This window comes from Gracilinanus agilis, chromosome 4, assembly GCF_016433145.1.
Source record: "Gracilinanus agilis isolate LMUSP501 chromosome 4, AgileGrace, whole genome shotgun sequence".
Taxonomy (NCBI): domain Eukaryota; kingdom Metazoa; phylum Chordata; class Mammalia; order Didelphimorphia; family Didelphidae; genus Gracilinanus; species Gracilinanus agilis.
Window position 1 is genome coordinate 229601756 of NC_058133.1, and position 20433 is coordinate 229622188.

Sequence of the window (20433 nt, forward strand, 5' to 3'; positions counted from 1 at the left end):
CTGATACACTGTGGTACAATCAAATGTAATGAACTTCTCTACTAGTAGCAATGCAATGATCCAGGATAATCCTGAGGGACTTATGAGAATGCTATCCACATTCAGAGGAAGAACTATGGGAGTAGAAACACAGAAGAAAAACAACTGCTTGAACACATGGGTTGATGGGGGTATGACTGGGGATATAGACTCTAAATGATCACCCTAGTACAAATATCAATATATGGAAATAGGTCTTGATCAATTACACATGTAAAATATGGTGGAATTGCGCATTGGCTATGGGAAAGGGGTGTGAAAGGGGAGGGAAAGAACATGAATCTTGTATCCATGGAAAAATACCCTAAATTAATTAATTAATTAGAATTTCCAAATTTTAAAAAATAACTAGTAGTAGAAATTCTGAGTCAAATGGCATAAATACTTTATTGCTTTATTTGAATAATTCCAAATTATTTTCAAGAATGGTTGTACTAATTCAAAACTCTACCACAAATCACTAATATATCTATCTTCCTATAACTCCTCCATTATTGACTACTCCCATTTCTTCTAATTTTTGCGAGTTTGCTGGGTTTGAGGTAAAACCTAAGGATAACTTAATTTGCATTTTGACTTTTATTACTGATTTAGAGCATTCATTCATATAGTTAAGTTTGCAATTCTTGAAAACCATTTGTTCATATCATTTGGTCTCATATATATTTCTGTTACTTTTCCATATATCTTGGATTTTTCCCATATATCCATATATATTGGTTTTTCCATATTTCACAGTCATGTCTGCCTGTGACTCCATTTGTGGGTTTCTTGGCAAAAATTCTGGAATGCCTACAGAGAAGATATATGAAAGGGGCAGAGGGGAGCCAGGGAACAGAGAGAAAGCATGTACTGTGCCAAGGTCAAATCAAGTGCTGGCTATGATGGAAGGGTAACTTTTGAGGTCTCAGAAAGAAAAGAACCTACAGAAAAGTAGATGAAGAAAAAGGGTGAAAGACAAAAAAGGAGGGTTTACTTTAATGCTGGGAGAGGGTTACACTGATACATGCTCTATTAAGTGAAGAGAGATGATCTGTTAAAGGAGATGAGGACCACACACTGAGTATGGCCTAGAGAATTTGTTGCTTGAAAAGTCATAGATCTTGGGTGGTAGAGGAGTTGGAACTCCTGGGGGAAACTGGTGTCTAGAAGAGAAGGAAAGTACGAGTCCCAGGGAGTAGATTTTGAGGCATATGTAATTAAAAAAAAAAAAAGCAACATGGGAGGGTATACATCAGTGGTGGGCTGCATAATCAGGTACATGGTGCAGGAGGGAGCCTGCCATGGGACACTGGCTTCTTTATATCAGCAATAATAGGCATCATTCTAAGAGTGAAGAACAAGGGAAAGTGGGATGCTATCAGGCAAGTCTAGCAGGGTAGTATAAGAAAGCACCTAAAGAGGCCAATTAAATAGAGCCAGAGATGTGAGGTCCTGGGTTCAAAGCTAGCCTCAGACACTTTCTAGCTCTGTGACCCTGGGCACGTTGCTTAACTCCCATTGCCTAGCCCTTACTGCTCTTCTGCCTTGAAACCAATATACAATATTGATTCCAAGATGGAAGGTAAGGGTTAAAAAAAAAAAAAGCATCTAGAAGGAATACTTTTGAATACTTTGGAAAAAAGGAACTATGAGAAGACACTCCCTTCCTGGAGGTGAGAGATATACAAGTGTTATGTATTGCACATATTTTCAGACTTCTTTAATATATAGATCAGTCATATTGGGTTCTTTTCCTCTCTAAAAATGCTATATGCCATATTGAATGGCTGTCTGGGAGGGGAAGGGAGACATGACATGATAGAAAATAACAATAAAAACATTTTGAAAACCAAGAAAATAGTAGGCTTGATTTATCAAATATTTACTCTTCACTTCTCAAGTCAACAAGCATTATTAAGTGCCTATGAAGTTCTAGGAACTGAAATGAAGAGTAGAGATACAAAGAAAGGCAAAAAACAGACATTCTCAAGAAACTTAAAGTCTAATGAGGGAGACATCATGAAAACTATAACCAAACAAGATACTAAATAAATTGGAGATAATTCCAGAGGGGAGGCACTATGATTAAGAAGAATTAAACTACTCCTAGGTGTAACAACTGGAAATTTTGCATTGTGACAAGTAAGACAAAAAGTCTTAAAAATTTAAATTTGGTATAAGGGTGAGGAGGGTGGGGCCAGAGGGAAAGGAAAATGAATTTAGTCTGAACAACATATAGCTTTGAATTGTTAGTTTCATTTAAGCAGTCTGCATTCTGCTTTCCTATTCTGAAGTAACAAGCCATGCTAGAGCTTTCCTCAACAACTCTGTCTTTCCAATATCCAAACTTGAGTACAATTCTTTTTTAATTATCCAATTTTGAATTTTCTTCCTACATGCTTATTTAGTTATTTATTTTTTTTAAAACTTTACCTTCAGGGGGCAGCTGGGTAGCTCAGTGGAGTGAGAGTCAGGCCTAGAGACAGGAGGTCCTAGGTTCAAACCCAGCCTCAGCCACTTCCCAGCTGTGTAACCCTGGGCAAGTCACTTGACCCCCATTGCCCACCCTTACCAATCTTCCACCTATGAGACAATACACTGAAGTACAAGGGTTTAAAAAAAAAAAAACTTTACCTTCCTTCTTAGAATCAATACTAGTTATTGGTTCTAAGGCAGAAGAGGGATAAGGGCTGGGCAACTAGGGTAAAATGATTTTAAAAATAAAATTAAAATATAATCACAATGAATCCTTATGATAGAAACTATGATAATCCCAATCTTATAGTTAATAAAACTAAATTTAAGAAAAGCCAAGTGAGTTTTCCAGGTTCACACAATCACTAAGTCAGAATATGATTTTGGTTCTTCCATTTCCAAATCCCAGTGCTCTCCCATGGTGCCACCTCATTGTAGTCTTCAACTAACCTAGGGATACTTTTAAATGGAAGAATTTTTATTCGTAGGTTCTAACCATATAGATTGCTGTGTCATTAAGAATGAAAAATATGAACTATGGAGAAAGATCTACACAAACTAATGCAAAGTGAAAAGAAATCTCAGAATGGTACACATGCATTAATGACAACTAAATATTACATTTTCATATCACAATCACAGGAATATGTATAGGAATTGATACAGAGTGAAGTTAACTGAGCCAAGAAAACAAGTCCAATGGCTAAAACAATGAAAATGGAAAGAACATTCACTTCCTACCTGCAAAAAATTTTAAAGTGAATGTTGGAAAGCTATGTAGAACAAATGGGTCTTAAAAGAATTATAAGAAGAAACCCCCTATGCAAAGGTGGGAGGCAAACAACTGTGGTGCTTTGCACATATTTTCAGAGTTTCTAATATGTTCATAATTATGGTGTTTTTTTCCACTGCTATTATTTTTGGTCTTAAAAATATTATCATATGGGATCACTCTTTTGAGTAGAATAAGGAGGGTTACAAAAAGAAAATATAAAAGACATCAATAAAAATCCTTTTTAAAAAAGCAGACATACCTAAATATCCCAAATTAAAATTTGGCATATGTATTATTAGAAAAACAAGAGGAAGCAGTAATGTAAAGTGGGGGGGGGTGGAGAAGATGTGAAAACAAAATTTTTCCATGTAGGAGGGGAAAAAAATAAACCAAAAATAAAAGGAGATGGTTAAAATTGGTGGGACCTTATATAAGTTATTTCACTTCTCTGGGTCTCAATTTTCTCAGTGGAGCAATTAGGTGCTTCAACTATACAAGTAAGGCACCTTCCAGTACTTCAACAGAGTGAAAGTGCAGGTCAAAATCACTTTAAATTCTCATCATTCTTTCTAATTTTTTGTGATTTATTAAATAATCCTTGGTTGCTAACAATAGACATTAAATGCAAGTAAAATAAAATCCAGACACACTTCATCAGAGATCATCCTGATGGAGCTCAAAAGGAGGAGAGGGAGAAAGCAACATGTTTCATAAAACCTACACAGTTCTGCAAATTCTAATCCAAAAAAAACCAAATGGGATTGCTGAGAATAAAGGCAACAGGAGCCAATCCAAAGAGATTGAGAACAAAAAAATAATTATTACAAACACTAGACTATATATACACATGTTACGTGAGGCCTGTTTCAATTTTTCTCCAAGGACAACTGATCAGTTGCTACAAAGCATTAAATCAAATTAACATGGCTAGTTTTAACAATTAACCACATCTACTTAAAAAGCCTAGTGGATTTCCTTGAATTCATGACTTCCTTGAAGTATATATTCTCTTGGGTCTTAGTGAAATTCTTTAATTAATCAGAAATTATATCTGCATTCTATTCTTAGAATATTTGGTAAAAGAGAAGTTAAGGCTAGGGTTTTGGTGAAAAATAATGAGGACTTCTGGAGTTCCAACAGTTTGACTGAAAAATGTGGCAGGGGGAGGCCAGTGTTTTTTCACTGACTCAGCAGTAGAAAAATGAGAGTCTTTCAATAAATTTTGGGATTTCCATCTCAAAACGAAACCTGTTTTTACCATGGTACTAAAGCACTAAAACATGGTACTAAAATTTCATAATTTATAAAACTTTTATGATTTCAAGCCTGACTGCAAGAGAGAATCTGAAGAGGGGAAACCTGATGTTCTTTCTTCTTGTAATAAAATGAAGAAAACGATTAGCAGAAACTGATAAGATTTTTAAGTATGAAGAGTTTTATATTTTGTCAGTCAACCTTATGTAATAATTTTGCATGAGGCATTAATTTAAAAAAAATAAAATATTACATTTCAAAAACTTTAATTATATAAACAACCAAAGAGAATTTCAAATGATCAGCAGATCACTTGAGAAATATCCTCTGATGGAAATTTAAAAAAACCTAATTGTCTTAAAAAAAAAATGAATCTACAATACTTATGAGACCGTAGGAGTTTTTTTACTCCTAAATTTATAATTATTTGTGCTTTAGCCAATCAGAATTCATCCATTCTTTGAGGATCATAGTTCCCTCATCCCCAACCCAGTTCCCTATAGTGGCACCATTATTCATTTCATAGTAGGAAGGTCTCTTAATTGAAACAAATTTTTAAATTTCTTTTTTAGAAATTTACTGTTTTGTACAGGCATCAAATATTAATTATAACAACAAAGTAAGATTCTTCCTCATTATCAGAACACAACTGTGATTCTCTAAGCCATTACAAAAAACAAGCCACTAATGGCAACTATGTTTAGGCTGACATTATATAATTTAAATTTTTTAAAGCAAAGAACCAACACATTTGGTACAAGAGAAAATATGCTAATGGAATAAGAGCATGTGCCCAGACATTGGTCTAGTTGTTATAAAACAAATGTGTCTGCTCTGTTTTCACATTTATCTTAGTGGTATAGATCATTGGGACAGAAACTGACTCTATTAATGTTATCACTTAATTAACATTTAAATTAAAAACAACATTAAGTATAACAGGCTGTGAAAATAAGTCAGTATGACTCTATTTAAACATCAATGGGCCCTCTATTATGAGCTTGTCCCAGCACAATGAACATTTTTAACCATGGTCAAAGGAAGATGAAGAAAAGAAAAAAATGAAACAACAAAAAAACTACCTCCTAGAATCCAACCTGAGGAGAAAAAAACCCTCAGACATAAGAGAAGTCTTTCTGCTTGAGAATGCCTCACCTCTAACTCTTGCTCCCTCTGTAGTGCAAATTGTTTGAAGGACTTGACAATAAGGCCAGCATTAGAGCAATCATAAACGAAAATGGAAGGGCTTCCCATCCAAGTCTGCAGATCATATATGGACAGTGGAATATACTGAGTGTAGTTCTGGAAAACAAAAACAAAAACAATATATATTACTTATGCAATGGAAGAACCATAGCTACAGTTGCCTTGCCCAGATCTCATTTTAAAAGATTACTATCAAGATAAAATTAGCTTTAAATTTAAATTTGGTAACAGTGAAGAGTACAAACATTATTAATCATAATTTTCATTCATTTTTAAATGGTCATTATTATGTGCAATGTTTTGCTTTGCTAGATTCCACGTAGCCTGGAGAGATACAAAGAGTAAGATATAGTCCCACCCCTTAAAGATCTTACAATTTGGCCAATATGTCAATAAAGGAAAGTGGTAAATGTTGGAGGGAATGTGGCAAAATTGAGACACTAATGCATTGTTGGTGGAATTGTGAACCAATCCAACCATTACAGAGGGCAATTTGGAACTATATCCAAAGGGCTATAAAACTGTGCATACCATTTGATCCAGTATCACTACTGAGCCTGTATCCCAAAGAGATAATAAATACTTGTACAAAAAAATATTTATAGTGTAGTGGCAAAGAATTGGAAATTGAGGGGATGTCCATCAATTGGGGAATGGTTGAACAAAAATTGTGGTACATGTTGGTAATGGTACTATAAGAAATGACAAAGAAGATAATTTCAGGAAAAGCTGGAAAGATCTGCAGGAACTGATGCAGAACAAAATTCGCAGAACTGGGAAAACATTGTACACAACAGTGATATTGGATAATGATTATCTGTGCAAACTTGGCTACTCTCATCAATGCAATGATCTGAGACAATCTTGAAAGACTTATGATATGGAATGCTATCTACCTTCAGAGAAAGAAGCATTGGAATTGTTTTTCACATCTATGTATTTGTGGTTTTATTGTGCAGTTTTGGTTATGTATGACTTTACTCATAATAATGATCATATGCTTTGTATAACAATAAAAATAAAATTTAAAAAATAGATTTTCAATCACACAATCTAAAGAAAGATTTTTTTTTGACTAACAAAGGAGAAGGATGCATTTGAAAATGGAGTTATTTGCCTACTAGATCATTCATGTAGAAAAGTTAGTTTGACAGGGTGTGAGGTCTAGTTGAAGGAGCAGAAACATATATTCCAACCAGATAAAGAGACTATAACTGGGGGCCAGAAGCAATTTCAAGGTATATAGACTTTAAAGAAGGGAAAATAGTGCCTATAGCAACAAAATAGAGGAAATCAATGAATTGGGTTTGCAACTTAAAAAATTAGAAAAAGAACAAATTTGAAGTCCCCAGATAAAAACTAAATTGGAAATCCTAAAAATCAAAAGAGAAATTAATCAAATTGAAAGTAAAAGAAATATTGAATTAATAAATAAGACCAGGAGGAGCTAGTACCCTGAAAAAATGAATTAAATAAAGTAACTAGTAAATCTAATTTAAAAAAAAGAAAGAAGAGAACCAAATTAATAGTCAAAAATGAAAATGGTGGTCACCTCTATTGAAAAGGAAATTAAGACAATTATTAAGAGCTACTATGCCCAATTATAAGGCAATAAACATGATAATCTAGGTGAAATGGACAAATATTTACAAAAATAGGAAATGCCTAGATTAACAAAAGAGGAAATAGAATACTTAAATAATTCCATTTCAGAAAAAGAAATTGAATGAGCTGAACTCTCCAAGAAAAACCCCCAGAGCCTGATGGATTGACATGTTAATTCTATCAAACATTTAAAGAAATATAGAGGTTAGAAGGGACATCACACCCTCTATTAGCACTAAATAAACTCCATACAGATCAAGCGATTTCTCAAATATTACAAAGTTTGTTAGCAAAACTAAAATTATTCCAGTTCGATAACTCCAGCCCACTATATTAGACTACAGGTTGCTATTAAAATATTTTTAAGAGTGAGTTCTGTATGTTCATTTTGTGTCCTACCATACTGCAAACTCCTTGTAGACTTTTACTTCATTTCTATCATCACTTCAATAGCGCCTAGTAAAGTCAACAACTACTGTTTTTGCTGTTATAAAGATTAGGATGTAAGATATAATTCTTACAGAAGTTTTTATGATACTATTTAGATAAAATATTAGACAAAGATATTATATAGATTATGCAATATCATGTTCTCTCTGATTCTCCAATATGACATATCATTAGCCTTAGGGATGTAGTTGAGCCAACTGGCAAGGTTAAAGCCCAGTCTTTAATTTTAATTGTGGCACATCCTTCTTTAATTAAGAAGTCATGTATACCTAAATTTGGGAAAAAATGTATTTAAGGGTAGGCAGAACCATCATGTGCTTAAACTGCTTCCTTGAAAAATGTCATATTCAACATTAATTTTCTTGGCATTATTACATTAGTGGCAATTAAAAAAAAGAACAGTTTTCCATGTGAACAACAAATACATTAAATTCCAACTATATATGGATCTATTGTATACATTTGTGGTACATGTACAAATCACAAAAATGTAACTGAGTCTTTATAATAATTAAGAATGGATACAAAGGTAAGAGTTATCAGGCTAATGGTCAGACTTCTTGCAATATCCATTTCCCTCTTCAAAAAAATACTGCTTTCATATTTTTTAAAATGACAAAAGTTGTAAATACTTTGTGTCAAGTACATTTACATATAACTGGAAAGGCCAGTTTGGAAGGTCCACTCCTACTCTTATTTTCTGGTGTACAAGCTTTCTATGTCTTTCTTGCTTTAATTTAACTGTTTCTCCCATAAATAGAGATAATCAGAGATTTTTCTATATCCTTCATCCTCTGGGTTATTCTCTTTAATTTCTTCATTTATCAAGCTCTATCATTTTTTGAGAGATGTTGAAATGTTACTTTGTCTTCTATATTGCTTTGATTGCTTGCACCTTTTCAAAGTTCTGAAACTATTAACTTTCAATAACTGAATAAGGGAATCTAGATTCTTTGGTAATCTTTTGTTTTCCATATTTGCTTCTGTATGTTTCTTTTTTATTGTTTCCTTTAATGGAAAAATATGACATTCAATGTTTCTACTACATGGTACTATCAGCTAAATATGACAAGATTTGTGATGCATTCTTCTAGACCTTTAATAACTTTCTCAAGATTTTTCTGTTATAGGGGTATTCTTTAGATATTTTATCTTTCATGCTAAAGTTCTTAAGACTACGATATCATTTGATCTATTATTTGAATTCATGCTGTCAAATGTTTTTTCAGGTTTATAGTCTATATATGCCCACCTTTTTTTTCAAAATCAGGTGCCATTTAATCATCTGTGCATAGATTTGAGTATACTTTTTTGCAATTTATATGAAATGAAGAGTTTTAATGATCTCAGAATCATCAATTTTGTATAACCCCTTAACGCCAACCCCTATTTCATCTAAACTGGGTTTAGAAATAAAGTTATTAATCCTTGTTTGCCTTATACTTGTTGGGAACATGTTAGATGGCTTGCAGCTGAATTACTCTGGACAAAAACAAGTATAAAACCCTCGTCTATAATTGGTAAGATATGTTTCCAAATTTGTTATGATTTTTTTTTACTGGACCTGTGACTACCTTTATTGGAGCAACTTCTATGAAACAACTAACCTTTATCTAAGATAGTGCATGTCCCAGCCATTTCTGATCTTAAAGAGCTGTACTTGATCAGATACCCTCCTTAACAACCTCCACTCATTGCAATGGCTTCAAGTCGAGTAAGCTTGGACACCCATACCATCTCATCTATTTCTAAGACTCAGGAGTAGCTTTTTTTTTAAGTTTTTTTTTTTTTAATTTTTTTTTTTTTTTTTTTTTTTTTTTTTAAAACCCTTACCTTCCGTCTTGGAGTCAATACTGTATATTGGCTCCAAGGCAGAAGAGTGGTAAGGGTAGGCAATGGGGGTCAAGTGACTTGCCCAGGGTCACACAGCTAGGAAGTGTCTGAGGCCAGATTTGAACCTAGGACCTCCCGTCTCTAGGCCTGGCTCTCAATCCACTGAGCTACCCAGCTGCCCCACAGGAGTAGCTTTTTAAAAAACATTAGCCATGGTGCTCATCTAATTAACATTAAAATATTAAATTTATTAGCTAGCATTTCAGAGTTCATATTAAGTTGATCTTGTGGCAGATGTACTGTTGTCACATTAACCAGGATGCCATTTCTTTACTATGCCATGCCCCCTTCCTTCCACTAAAACTAGCGCTCTCTCTCTCTCTCTCTCTCTCTCTCTCTCTCTCTCTCTCTCTCTCTCTCTCTCTCTCCCCCCCCCTCCCTCCCTCCCCATGTATTCTCTTTGAAATCAGCAATACTATTACTAGATCTGTATCCCAAGTAGATCAAAGAAAAAGGAAAAGGACCTATAGGTACCAAAATATTTATTTAGTTTTAGTTTTATTAATTTTTTAGTTGTAACCAACTCTTCGTGACCCCAACTAGGGTTTTCTTGGCAAAGATACTATAGTGGTCTTCTCATTGCCTGGAAACTGAGGCAAATAGAGATAAATTATTTGCCCAAAGTCACACAGTTAGTAATGTCTGAGACTGAATCTGAACTCAGGTCTTCCCGACTCCAGACCTGGCACTCTATCCACTGAGCTATCCAGATTCCCTTTTTGTGGTGACAAAGAACTGGAAATCAAGGGCATGCATGCCATCAACTAGGGAAAAACTGGAGAACTTGTAGTATATGATTGTGTTGTAATACTATTACACTATAAGAAATTACAAGCAGTATGACTTCAGAAAAACCTTGCAAGTCTTATATGAACTGATGGAAGGTAAAGTGAGCAGAACTATAAGGATATTGTACATAGTAACAGCAATATTATAAGGATGATAAACTGTAGGAAGCCACTCAGAGGCGTTTAATAGAATCTTTGGCAAGGCCCTGTGTTTTGATTTTTCTGCCCTGCAAGTCAGGATATAGACATGATGGTTTATCTGAGATAAAAATCTGGACCCCTCCCAGTGGCTCCTTTTATTATTGAAAACATATCAATTTAATCTTCTAGGAAAGCCTTAAGTTTTTTAGAAAGCCTCTAAATACCATATAGCAAACCAGAAGTTAAGGAGTTAACAAATTTTCCCCAAGCTGAATAAAGCAGAAATTAGCAGAAGCTGCTCTGTATCTTTTCCCCTGCCTTCAGACATTCCAAAGACATACACTTTAGGCAGATCCAGACAAACTCCACACTCACTTAGGTACTTTCCAGTGACAAAATACATTCCATAATTTTAAAGGCTCATTCTTTAATATATCTTCTGAAGTATGAAAGCTTTTACTAAAATAGAATATTAGATAAAATAAGTCTCAAATTTTAACCTTGGACCCTTGTCTCATCTGGGCATAATATACATGTGAAAAAACTTGCGTGAGAGGTAATTCTGTAACCTTTCACAGCTGCAACTCAATTGTGCTTTGTAAGAAACTGCTCTTTGAAAAGGTTTATAATAAAAAAAGGCCCAGAGACTTTTTGGATCAGTTATGAACTAACCACTAGCTTGGTAGTTCTCACTTTTCTGCTTCGTTCTTATCAAGCCGACGCCATTAAATGCCATTCAAAATTCTTGTTAACATAGAGCTGGATCTCTATAATCAACTGTGAAAGACTAAGCTACTGATTAATACAATGATCCAAGATAATTACAAAGGACCCATGCTGAAAAAAGCTATCTATCTCCACAGTAAGATATGATGAACTCTAAAAACAAAAACAAAACAACCTGGTAAGAAGAAAGTCAAGGCAGGTCTGAAAAAAAAAAATGAAGCCAGTTCCAAAGCAAACTAATGTAAAGTCAAAGAAGTAAATAAAAGACAGGAAAGTAATCTTAGCAACATGATGAAAAAAGATCATTCAAAGTACATGGTGGTTGTCAGATACTATTTTGGAATGTTAGTTCTGAATCACTACATCAGGTTTGACTGTAGTTAGTCAATATTAAGCTATCTTATACTGATTGAAACAAAGAATTTCAGTTCTTCTCGTCTTAACACATCAATACATATATCATCTTCTTATCCAGATTGAAAACAAAAGTAGGACCCAGGTTTTTTACTTCCCTTAATATCGCTCAGCATTTTGTGTGAAACAAATCAGATATATATTTTTAAAATGTTCACTGAATGTCAAACTACAATTCTATTTTCCCTTTAAAATCTAAAAAGGTTATGGCATCATATCATAAGCATTGAGAAAAAAGGATTTTTTTTTAAATCAACCAGAATCTGTTCTAGCCATGTAGAAGAAACCTGCTATGCAAGCCTAAAATATGCAATTACTCCTCAATAATAAAAAAAAAGATTTATAGAGTGGTTATATGAAAAACATTGTAAAATATATGCACACCATCTCCTTTATGATGATTATAAACTACATTAGGGACCATATGGAACACACAAAAGCAACTCTATTAACCATAAATAAATAAAATGTTCATCCTTACTGCATTCCTCAATGTGCCTGGTTGGATATTAGAGGACTAAGTCCAAGAATAGCAGTCTATCCACTGTGCCCACTGCCTTTCACTCAAGGAAAGGGTTATGTGATAAGAAGGATGGTTAATATATAGCCACCCTACTGGATTTAATTTTCATGAGGACAGCAACAAAGAACTCTGTCAAAGATTTGCAATTACTTAGCACAAAACAGTGTTCTTTGCAAATGACTCAGATATCTTTTCAATCACCAATTAATCAACTAAAGGTGGACAGTGTGGTGGAGTGGTCAGAGTCAGACTTGGAAGATCCAGATTCATGTCTTGCCTTTTACAAATTCTGTGTGGGGCCCTTAGCATGTCACTGAATTTTTCAATGTCTAAGATAACTCTCTTGCTGATCTTAATTGGTAGATACATATTCCTTATTAGAAGCAAGATGCGTGGATAAAATCACAGATTTGGAGGGGGAAAAATAAAGAGAAAATCTTGCTATTACAGATTATCATTTAGTCTTCTCTAAGTTTGGCTTAAGTACTAATCAAATTCTGAAAACCAGATCAACTTTGGTTACCTGAATAACTGAATTTAAAAAGATAAAAACTATACCCAGGTTATTTGGTGACAACCACCAAGATAGAAAGATGCTATGAGGTCTTTCCTAAAATAGTTTGCCAGTCTCTCTTCTCTTCTACATCACATTAACTGTGAATACCTACAAATGACAATATGTTGTTTCCCTTGAAAAAAATGAACATTTTCTTTAAAATATGAAATATGCATATGTTCAGGCTAGCAATGCTGCAATACCTTGGAAGACTATATTATTTTATTTCCACTGGGCAGGGGGTGGGTAGGAGGGAACTACTTGAATAATAATTCTTAAATAAGAAAAATGACTTCAGGAAATACTTCTGTTGGAAAACTCAGACTTCCCATTTCATATTAACCTATCTCAAAAAGCAAATACTGTTTGTCACGCTTAAGAACAGAATTCTAGCCAGGCAATCTTTCAGTAACTAACCTAGAGAATGACAGTTTTTACCCAGCAGAGAATAATTCTGTTTGTTTGGGGGTTTTGGGGTAGAAAAAGTAAAAAATAAAAGTAAGTAGGAAAAAAAAGGAAAATGTAACTTTTGCTTTGCATCATCTCTATGAATCTGAAATTCATGACAGCTGTGTTTAAAAATGATAAAGACTGATATAATAATATAAATTAGTAGTTTAATTAAAGCCATGCTGATAGGGATAATCATTAGACCACACGCCTGTAAGTATTCAAACTGCCGCCTCAGCCATTTTTACCTATCTTACCTTCCCGTGCCCCGTAGCTAAAGAGGGCCACTTCCTCCTCACCCAGGAGATTTAACCCCTCTCTTACATCATCACACTTCCTGTTTGCCATGAGGAATCGTGGGAAATGTAGTTTCAAAGTCTCTCACATGTCCATAGGAAATATATAACATACTTTTAAATGGCATCTTGCCAATTCCAAATATACACCAACAAAAAAAATATGTAATATATATAGTGTTTTTAGTTTCCACATGACCCCAAAACCCTGGAATACAAGCATTATATCTATCCATTATCCAGTTTAAGATAAGGAAACGTAGGCTAAGATATTTAAAGTGACTTGCCCAGAATCATATAAACTAATAGCCTTCCCTGTAACCCCACTCCCTTCTATTTAATTAAATTTTATTTTTTGTTGTGATTTTTTCTTCCTTTCTATTCCCTCTGCCCCTCCTTCACTCACTGAAAAGTAAAGAAAAACAAAATTCATTACAAAAAATATAGTAATTCTGAAGGAAGGAAGGAAGGAAGGAAAGGAGGGAGGGTAGGAGGGAGGAAGGAAGAAAGTTAAAATAAATATTCTTAAATTTATATTCTGAATCCACTGGTTCTTTATGTGGAGGAGAGTAGTATGTTTCATCATGAATACTCTGAAAGTGTGGTTGGTCATTATGTTAAAGAGTTAATATTTTTTTCAAAGTTGATCATTTATACAACATTGACGTTACTGTATAAATTGTTCTCCTAATTCTTTTCACTTCATTTTTCATCACTTCACACAAATCTTCTTAGGTTTTAATGAAATTATCCCTTTCATCCTTTTTTTACACCATATTAGTATTCCATTGCATTCATTTACCAAAATTTCTTCAGCCCAATTGATGGGCATCCTTCGCTTTCCAATTCTTTAAACACACACACACACACACACAGCTATTCTCGATATTTTTGAACATAGAAGTTCTTTTCCTCTTTCAATTACTGTTTGCCCTTTCTTTTTGAAGAGAATCAATGATATCATGAAGTGATATCATGTCTTGAGCATTAACTGAATTTAAGTGAAGAATAATTGCACAAAACCATAAAATTTCCTCTTTCTTCCAGAGTAACTGAAGTCCAGTATTAAGACAAAAGTCAAGAAGACCAGTGATTGCTCAGGATGCAGTAGATGACCTTGGCATCTTCAATCACTGACAAAGCTCTAATGACTACACAGCATATGCTTCTACGGCATTCATGGCTGTTGAAACAAACTGTTCTTATCCACCCATTTCCAGAGGAAAAGTCTTCACATGCTTGGAGTAGACAGCCCCCTAATTCACAGATGGGTTTGTGGTCCATCCATTAACTTCATCCTGATCTAGTCCATCTGCTGATATGGTTTACTAGAATGTGGCTGCTCTACAATGGTAGTTTCTTGGAGCCACAAGTGAGAGTTAAGTGCCATTCAAAGTAGATGAGAAGCCCTGAAAAGGGATTGGCAAACCCTCAAAGCAGAGATGCTAGTCCTCTTTGAACACCCATACATCTAACTGCAGTACTGCTGAGTCAAAGGATATGTAGAGTCTAAAAGCTTTATGGTGATTATTTTAAATTGCTTTCAGGAATGGTTGGACTATTTCCCAGATTAGTGGACCTGAACCTGTTCTCCCATATCCCCTACACCATTTTCATTTTTTTAATCATCATAGTATATCCGATAGTTCTGAGATGATAACTTAAAGCTATTTTAATTTAACTTTACGAGTGATTTAGAGCATTTCTTTACATGGCTATTGATAACTTGAATTCCTTCCTCTGAAAACTATGTATTCATATCATTTGACCATTTATCAATTGGGAAATAGTTCTTTTTCTTGTGAATGTCACTAAGCTTCTTATATATTTTTAAAATGACATCTTTATAATAATTTTGATGTAAATTTTTTTGAGATTCCTGCTTTTTTTCTAATTTTAGCTGATCTTGTTTGTACAAAAGCTTTTTAATATTATGTAATCAATATTATCCATTTTACATCCTGTGAACCTCTTTATCTCATTTCATCATGAATTCTTTCCTTAGCCATAAATCTGACAAGTATTTCTTTCATATTCCACTAATCTGCTTACAATATCATCCTTTAGAGATGAAACTATCACTCTTTGCAGATAATATCATGGTCTACTTAAAGAATGCTAGAGAATCAACTAAAAAGCTAGTGGACATAATCAATAACTTTAGCAAAGTTGCAGGATACAAAATAAACCCACATAAATCACAAACATTTCTATATATTTCCAACACAACTCACCAGTAAGAGTTAGAAAGAGAAATTCCAATTAAAATCATCCTACACAATATAAAGTATCTAGGAATCTATTTGCCAAGACAAACACAGGAATTATATGAACACAACTACAAAATACTTTCACACAATTAAAACTAGATCTAAATAATTGGGAAAACATTAATTGCTCGTGGGTAAGATGAGCTAACAATAAAAATGACAATCCTACCAAAATTAATTTACTTATTTAGTGCCATATCTATTAAACTACAAAAAACTTTTTTATTGAATTAAAAAAATTATAACTAAGTTCATTAGGGAGAACAAAAGATCAAGAATATTAAGGGAACTAATAAAAAAATGTGAAGGATGGGGAGCTTAGCAGTAAGAGATCTTAAATTGTACTATAAAGCAGTGGTCATCAAAACAATATGGTACTGGCTAAGATATGGAAGGGAGGATCAATGGAATAGACTTGAGGTAAATGTCCTCAGCAAGACAGTATACAATAAACCCAAAAATCCCAGCTTTTGGGACAAAAACCCAAGATTTGCCAAAAACTGCTGGGAAAACTGGAAAACAGTAAAAGAGAGATAAGATTTAGATCAACATCTCACACCCTATATCAAGATAAATTCAAAATGGGTAACTGACTTAAATACAAAGAAGGAAACTATAAGTAAATTAGGTGAACATAGAATAATATATCTGTCACATCTATGGGAAAGGAAAGAATTTAAGACCAAGCAAGAGATAGAGAATATTATGAAATGAAAAATGAATAATTTTGATTGCATGAAATTAAAAAGGTTTTGTACAAACAAAATCAATGCAACCAAAATTAGAAGGGAAGCCACAAATTGGGAAAAAAACTTTATAATAAAAATCTCTGATAAATTTCTCAAATCTATAAAGAGCTAAATAAATTGTACAAAAAAAAATCAGGCCATTACCCAATTGATAAATGGGCAAGGCACATGAATAAGCAGTTTCAGAAAAATAAATCAAAACTATCAATAAGCATATGAAAAAGTGTTCTAAATCTCTCATAAGAGAAATGCAAATCAAAACAACTCTGAAGTACCACGTCACACCTAGCAGATTGTCTGATATAACAGCAAAGGAAAGTAATCAATATTGAAGGGGATGTGGCAAAATTGGGACACTAATATATTCCTGGTAGAGTTGTGAATTGATCCAACCATTCTGGAAGGCAATTTGGAACTATGCCTAAACGGTTTTAAAAGACTGCCTGCCCTTTGTTGATCTAGCTTTACCACTGCTGGGTTTATACCCTAAAGAGAAAATAAGGAGAAATGTTTTTACAGTAATATTTATAGCTGCACTCTTTGTGGTGGCAAAAAAATTGGAAAATGAGGGGGTGTCCATCAATTGGGGAATGTCTGAACAAATTGTGGTATCTGATGGTGATGGATGGAATTACTGTTGTGGTGAAAGGAATAATGAAATGGAGCAATTCCATGTCAACTAGAATGACCTTCAGGAATTAATGCAGAGGAAAAGGAGCAGAACCAGGAGAACATTGTACACAGAGACTGATACACTGTGGCACAACTGAACATAATGAACTTCTCTAATAGAAGTACAAACATATGACTGATCACATGGTTTGATGGGCATATGATTGGGGATGTTGACTTAAAATAATCACTCTATTGCAAATAGTAATAATATGGAACTAGGTTTTAAACAATGATACATGTAAACCCTAGTGGAATCGCCCATTGGCTCCGGGAGTGGGTAGGGAGGAGGGGAAGAAAAGAACATGAATCATGTAACCATGGAAAAATATTCTAAATTAAATAATCAAATAAATAAATAAATAAAAATTCCTTTGAAGTGGCCATCAGTATTCCTTTCCCTTGCCTGTGTGCAATGACTTGCTTCCTCATATATCTGTGCATACTGATTTTTGCTAATAAATACTTCAGCTAGAGCAGTAACCTGCTCAACCAACAACAAAAAAACAAACAAAAACAACCCAATATTATCCTTTACATCTAAACAATTTAACCATTTTGAACTTATCTTGGAATATATGCAAGATATTGGTCAGTATCAGGTTTCTTTCAGTCTACTTTCTAGCTTTCCCAAAAGCTTTTGTCAGACTTTTGCCCCAATACTTGGGATCTTTAATTTTGTCAAACACTGAATTAGTGTGCTCATTTGCTTCTGAATATTGTGCATTAGACTTGTTACTCTGAAGAAACTATTTCTTATTCAGTACCAAATTGATTACAACTTTATAACATAGTGTGAAATCTTGTAGTAATAGTCCCCCTTCCCATTTTTTAAAATTAATTACTTTGATATCTTTGATCTGTTGTTTCTGTAAATGAATTGTTATTATTTATTCTACCTCTACAAAATAATTCTTTAGGTAGTTTTGTCAGCTTTATTAGATTGGCTTGACCTACTAATGAGTGATTAATAAATATTTCTCTATTTAGTTCTATCTTTATTTGTGTTAAGTGTTTGTAAATGTGTTCATATAGTTCCTATGTGTCTTGGCAGGTAGACTCATAAGTATTTTATACTATCTGTATAAATGGAATTTTCCTAACTCTTTTAGAATTTTTTTTCCTAACTCTGCTAACTCTTTTGGCTGAGATTATTTTGATTAGTTTTTTAACCAGTTCTCCAGGTTTCCCTTGATCATCTACAAAAAGTAATAGTTTTATTTTCTTGTTGCCTATGCTTATTCCTTTAATTGTTAAAAATCTTATTGCTATAATTAACAATTCTAGTACAATATAATAGACATAATCCCTTAATCCTTGATCTTAATTGGAATGGCTTCAAGCAAATTATTCCCATTATTCTTTGTTTTAGATAGATATTTATCTTAAGGAAAAGTCCATTTATTCCTAAATCTTCTAGTGTTTTTTAGAAACAGGAATTGATATGTATTTTGTCAAAAAGCTTTTTCCAATATCTATTGAAATAATTATATGATTGTTTTTATTAATATAGTCAACTATGCTTATAATTTTCCTAATTTTAACCAATTTTCCTTAATTTTAACCAATCCTGAATGATTGATATAAACCCAGTGTGGTCATTTCTTTGTGATATACTGTTGTAATATCTTTGCTAGTATTTTAATTTAAATTTTTAATTTTAAAGTTTTGGGTGAAGTTAATTTATAGCTTGTTCAATGCCTTTTCCTAATATAAGTATTCTATTTCTTGTTCTGTAACAATGAGCAATTTATATTGCAAAAACATTCATTGATTTCATTTAGATGATCAGTTTTATTGGCATAAAAATGGGCAAAATAGCCATTAATAATTTCTTTTATTTCTTATTCATTGATTGTGAATTCATCTATTTCATTTTTGGTAATGGTAATTTTGTTTCCTATCATTAAAAAAAAATCAAACTAGTCAACTGCTCATCTCCCAAAAAGACTCCTAATATTATATATTAGTTCAATTTGTTTGTTTTGCTTTTGATTTTGTTAATCTTACCTCGTGATTTTCAGAATTTCTATTTAGTGCTTAATTAGTCTTTAATTTGATTTTTTTGGTTGCTTGTCCAATTTGTTGATTTGTTCTCTCTTCTACTGATAAAAACTTTTTTTTAAAATTTTTTTCTATTCCATTCAGGTGTGTAATTTCTGTCTAGTTTATATTTTTTAGTTTAGATTTATGAAATTCTGAGAGAAAATAAATTGAGATATCCCATTATTGTAGTTTTACTGCCTATTACTATGTTATTAATATTCCTGTAAGTTGTAGAAGTACTTTTACTTTATAAATTTGGATGTTATGACATTTGGTACATTTAATATTGCTATTGCAGCTTCCTTGTTCATCTCTTTTAATTAGGCCTATTTTTGTTTACATTTCATCTGAAATTGGGATTGCTTTTTTACTTTGAGCTGAAGCAGAATAGATTCTGTTCCAGTGTTTGTTTCAAGCATGTTTCTTGTAAACAACATATTGTTAGAATCTGATTTCTAATCCATTCTATCTTCTTACATTTTTTGAGAGAAATCATCCTATTCACATTTGTGTTTATTATTGTTAACTGTATGTTTCCTCCTGTCTATTATCTTTTACTTATTCTCTTTTTTTAACCTTGTTCCCTCTTTAAAGGTCTATTATGCATCTGACTAATGCCAGTTTTAATCCAATTACTCCCTTGTTACCCTTTTTTAATTATCCTTTTCCCTCCTTTTTCTCCCTTAATGTAAAATGTATTTCTGCACCCAATAGTATATTTACATATGTTATTCTCTCCTTTAACCAGTTCAGATGTCACCGGGCCACTACCCATCCCCTGCAAACTCCCTGACTTTGTTGTAAAAACTCCAAAAAGTAGATTTTGAACCAAAGTCTTCCTGACTCCAAGACAAGCTCTTTACCTACTATATGATATTGTTAATCTCAAAAGAGTTTTAGATATGTTACTTCTACGGAAATAAACAGAAATCTTTGATTCTTATTAAAGTTACTTTCCCTTTTCTTTTAAAAAACATATACAAGGTATTTTCATTCCAAATTAAGGAATGGGCTTTACATTGTTTATTCCTTATAATCTTCTTGATTAAAAAACTAGCCTTGTGGGGCTGCTAGGTGGCACAATGGATAGAATTCCAGACCTGGAATCTTACTGTTTAGAGAT

The 20433-nt window shown here is 33.2% G+C and overlaps 1 protein-coding gene across 2 annotated transcripts in view; it reads right to left on the reverse strand.

The window, feature by feature from the left end:
• The window catches only part of RPTOR (regulatory associated protein of MTOR complex 1), a 547237-nt gene that overhangs the window by 319330 nt on the left and 207474 nt on the right, over positions 1-20433 (reverse strand). For both annotated transcript variants that reach the window (XM_044676205.1, XM_044676204.1), the window contains exon 5: positions 5681-5827. In XM_044676205.1, the coding sequence (XP_044532140.1) occupies positions 5681-5827 (147 nt within the window). The remainder of the gene's footprint in view (positions 1-5680; positions 5828-20433) is intronic.